Below are 4,878 nucleotides of genomic sequence, written 5' to 3' on the forward strand. Positions count from 1 at the left end.
AGTGTTTTGATAGAGGGAGATGTGCGTGTTTAAGGTAATTTTAATGGAATGATGATGCTTTCGAAATTACTGAGATTATTTATCATTCAACTTGTGAAGAACCTAAATAACTTTGAAGTACCCCCTGTTTTTTATGGTTTACTTGTGTGCTACCATAACTATAGTATTACTAACATTAAAAAATAACTAACTGGTTTTAAATTTTACTTTTTGTTAACTTTAAAATATGTCATGCATTGTATATTATTTGTACTAAAAGAAAAGGCCCTCATGTCTTAAATGTAAGACATAAAAAAAGCGCTAAACAGATAATGAAGTTGTGTGAAGTGACATTACAATAGTCAAAGGAAGGGATAGTTTTGTGGGTAGTATTACAAAAGGAACATGGAGATAGAGGAAGATATGACTTTGCTAATGGAGAATGATTCTACAACTATTGGAGATCTTGATACTTATCATCTTTATCTATTCAAGATACCATCCCTAATAAGTGCTAGGAAGATTTTGACAACTGTAGTGACAATTGTGAAGACTGTAAACTGCCAAATTGTGTGAAGTGTTCATCAAATGTTAACAAAAGTGGCCACAATATCAAACCTCTTAACAATGAAGCTATAGATAGCTGCTTTGAAGGTAATTATAATTATTGAATTTTGTGATTTTAAAAATGAAACTATTGTTTAGATCTCAACTCAAGTTTTGATCACAATCATTTAGTTATTCAAGGCCTAGTAGCTAAACATTTCAAGCTCTCAAGTATTCATGAATGGGACATGAATGCAATAACAAGTGCTGTCAAAGGGAAAGACAGTTTTATAGTTCAACCAACTGGCACAGGAAAATCAATGTGCTATGTTATTCCACCATTACTTACTAGAAAGTTGGCCATTGTTATTTCACTGACAATAAGTCTCATGTGTGATCAAGTACATAAGATGGAAAAGCATGGCGTATTTGCTACATTCCTCAGTTCTGCTCAAAAGCACAACATATCAAATAACTTGCAGAAATACACTCATGTTTAGAATCTTTCTATGACAAGCAACAGCAATTACTACAAATCTTTCTATCAATGCCCAGAAACAAAGAAATGTCTCATTGCAGTGGATGAAGCTCATCTCATAAATTATTGGTAATCATTCAGGTATGCTACGGAGTCACCTCATTAGCTTTTACCCTTTAACTGGTTTATTTCATATGGAATTAATTTCATGTAGGGTCATATCATAATTAATTCCACCAAATAAAGATTAGCAAAATTTCAATTTGAGGCCATGATATAACAAGCTTTACTCCACACACACACACTTACATAGACACACTAGTAAATACCATATCCTATATGGGCACAAAAATGCCATTGTAAGATCTTGGAAGTGCTTCTTGCAAAAAAGTTGCCAAAAACTTTCTGTCCAAAAATCATCCATACAATAATTATATCATGGCTACAAAAAGTGGAAGTTTTTAATTTTAACTTATTGTTTTGTTAGAACTGAATATAGACTGCTTTTGCATCTAAAGTCTCATTTTCCTGGTACACCATTCATGGCATTAACAGCAACTGCCACTTCAGAAGTTAAGAAAAAGATTATGTCCATGATGATAGAACCAATACTCTAAACTTCAATGGTAACCAAGAGAAATATTTCACTCCATGCTCAAGAGTTAAAGAAAATGCCAAAGAAAGGTTAGTCCCAGCCTATACTCAAGCAGTCTGAAGCAGCTACATTTATATTATGCTATGTCATTTCAACAGGTACTACAGACTACTACACATCTATTGCTGACTATCTTGCTGAAGTAGTTGGTAACAATCGCTCCATTGTGTATACTAACTTTGTTAAAGATGTTGCTCCTTTGGCAATTGCTTTAAAAGTAAAAGGAATAAATAGTAGTAGCTACCATGGCAAAAATTTATCTAGCCACGACACATTGAAGATAATTGAGAATTGGTGTTTTTATTACTCTGACATACAAGCAAGTGTATCAAGCATTAATTCGGTGTATAATAACAAATTTATGTACAATTATAGCTAGTGGTGTGCACTTCTGCACTTGGAATGGGAATAGATGTTCCTAATATTGACTTGGTTGTTAAACTTGGTTGCTCACCTACAGTATATTGGAGGAATTACAAAAAATGATTACAATATAAGAATGTATTGTTGTTTTGTACGCTTAAAATTCATTTGAAATAACATCTCAAATATTAAAACTACCATTGCTGGTCAAAATAAACAAGAAGAATCAAAGTGACATATAATTGTGACCCGATATGAGAAAACCAGGCTATCTGCAGGAATTATCATTTTGAGCTATGGGCTCATAATCATGAAAAATCTTCACCTGGGCGAAATTCATTTTATCACATAAACATGTTATATAAACAAAATCCTTTCATTTGATAGCAAAATCAGGGGTAGCGAAGCCTTCCCTGCCCAGTTATAAGCCCTTCGACATTTTTACATTGATTGTGCACGGAGAATGTTACATGGAGCGACCACGGAATAAAAATGGAGGGCTTTAATGCGTCATTAGGTAACCATGGAGTTTTTATAGCAACTATTTAAAGTATAACAAAGACGAAGAAGACTACTTTTAAAACTATGGCTACAGAAAGAGACATTGCTCGCTTGTTAAATGAAGAAATAGGTCCTCGAGACAGTGACTACGTTGCTTCAGTTCTTGGGGACTACTTTTGTGATGAAACTAGTGGTAAGCTTATTCATAACACTGTTTACATACAAACTGTGAATAGCAGTTAGCTATTACAACAATGACATTGCATCACCTGTATAATTGGACAATATTATTATATTAAACTTAGTTATACAGTGTATTTGTTAATTGATAGAGACAGACTATGAAGCAGTAGAAGATATGGAAGAAGAGGTAGAGGAAGGGAAAGAAGAAGAGAAAGAGACAAAAGATTGTGATGAAGATATTAATCCACCACTGTTTGATCTTGAGGTGGCTGTGAAACTACAAGTATGAGATCTTGATTTCGAATCAGCGATGCCTGATGCTCCAGCTACTTCAACTACTCACTCTTGTGGTGACATGAGGAAGGAAGACCTACAGGAGGAAGAAGAATTATCAAAGTTCTTTGAAAATGGATGTGGTTGCTCAGATAATTGCTACGTACTGTTCAGTCACTCTTACATAAAAACAAATAGATGTGACATACAAGCCATGGCAAAGCCTGTTCAAGAAATTGCTATTATGAGTCAAATGACAGCAACATCTACCATTGGGGGATTGTCGACTGGCAACCACAGGAGACAGAAAGAGAGAAAGAGGCAATTTTTTATGTTCATGCATCAAGGTCATAAGGTTTGTAACTATGAGTGACACAACACAAAATTAATTGTTTTCAACTAGATGTGTAGAGTAACATTTCGGAAGCTACATGCATGTGGCAAAAGCAGGTTTGAGGAAATCATGAAAAACTACAGAATGAATGGATTAATACCAAGGTATGAGACTTACAAATTAAATGTTATGTACTGAGTAATAAATAGAACATGATCCTGAGTGGTGTATCAGATATAGACGAAAATGATATTCATAATCCCGAGGGCGTAGCCTGAGGGATTATGAATATCATTTGAGTGTATATCTGATACACCCACAAGGAAAAGGTCATGTTCTATATGGCTTGTATAATGGGAAGCCATAAGAAGGAAAGGTTATGCGCATGCTCAGTAGCACGTGGTACAACTGTAAGGGACCAATATGGCTGAAGGAGGAGAGCCACGAGAAAAAGCAGCAAAAGAAGGGAATGAAAATGTGTAAAGGGCTCAATAAAGGTTAGCCTTCATTAGTGCTGATGAAATGGAAGAAATTAGTACAGGTTTTGAACCCTTGGACACTAATAGAGATATGAAAGTACTTACTCAACGGCGGTGTGGTGGTAAAAATGTTACTAGCAGTAAAGAATACTCTTTAGATGTTTCGAGAGGTACAGAATTAATCTCAAATTGACTAGTAGGAGCTACACTTGTTGATAAAAGGTCGTTGCGAAGACTGAAATCATTCTGGAATATAATGGGCATGCAATTCAATCAATCTTTGCAGAAATAAAGACTACTATTATATCAGTTTATTTACAAAATCTTTTATTAATAACATATTTTGCTGTTTTACAAATGACCTTTTGTTATCATTGTTATCACAACTGAACAAGCCAGCATTACTTCCGGTGAAATATATATATTGCACTGTCGGTGCCTTTAATCATAGCTATGTCACATCCTGGTAAATATGTATATTGCACCGGAATTGATCGTCTACCAGATATAAACCCAATGCGGTGCCTTTCATCTTATGGCTTCCCATGATACAAACTTTATTAGAGTTCACGGAAATGCTGGAAAGACACCAAACCATGCTTTAACTTATGATGATATTCTCCGCGTTGTTGCTTTCATCAGAAATTACGCTGAAGGCCATGGAATCAGTCTTCCTGGAAGAATACCTGGAATGAAAAGTTACGAGAATAAGAAGTTTTTACCATGCAGTACATCTAAAAGGCAGGTATACTTAGAGTATGTTGAATCATGTGAAGGGCTTTATGTCAAAGCATGTGCTGAAACAACATTCAACATGTTGTGGCGACGCTACCTGCCTTATATTGAAAAAATGAAGCCTATGTCTGACTTGTGTGCCACTTGTAAAGAGATAAGTGGACTGATTATAAGAAGTGCTAACATGCAATCAGATGAAAGGATAATTGAGGTAAGTCATTATTGTAATAACACAAGTATTATTTAGAATTTTCAGGCAATGCAAAAGGCACTAGATCACAGAAGTCTTGTCAAACAGGAAAGGGAGTACTATAAGGATGTATTAAAAGAGGCACAATTATTGTTAAAATGG

The 4,878-nt window shown here is 34.9% G+C and overlaps 1 protein-coding gene across 1 annotated transcript; it reads left to right on the forward strand.

Moving 5' to 3' along the window:
- Nucleotides 1-384: 384 nt before the first annotated feature.
- LOC105313599 (ATP-dependent DNA helicase Q-like SIM) lies at nt 385-1,025 on the forward strand. The gene is made up of 3 exons (XM_011407158.1): nt 385-513; nt 558-633; nt 685-1,025. Exons 1-3 carry the CDS (start codon nt 385-387, stop codon nt 1,023-1,025), a joined length of 546 nt encoding a protein of 181 aa, XP_011405460.1.
- Nucleotides 1,026-4,878: the final 3,853 nt, after the last annotated feature.

This window comes from Amphimedon queenslandica, unplaced genomic scaffold (assembly GCF_000090795.2).
Source record: "Amphimedon queenslandica unplaced genomic scaffold, v1.1 AMPQUscaffold_13269, whole genome shotgun sequence".
Lineage (NCBI taxonomy): Eukaryota > Metazoa > Porifera > Demospongiae > Haplosclerida > Niphatidae > Amphimedon > Amphimedon queenslandica.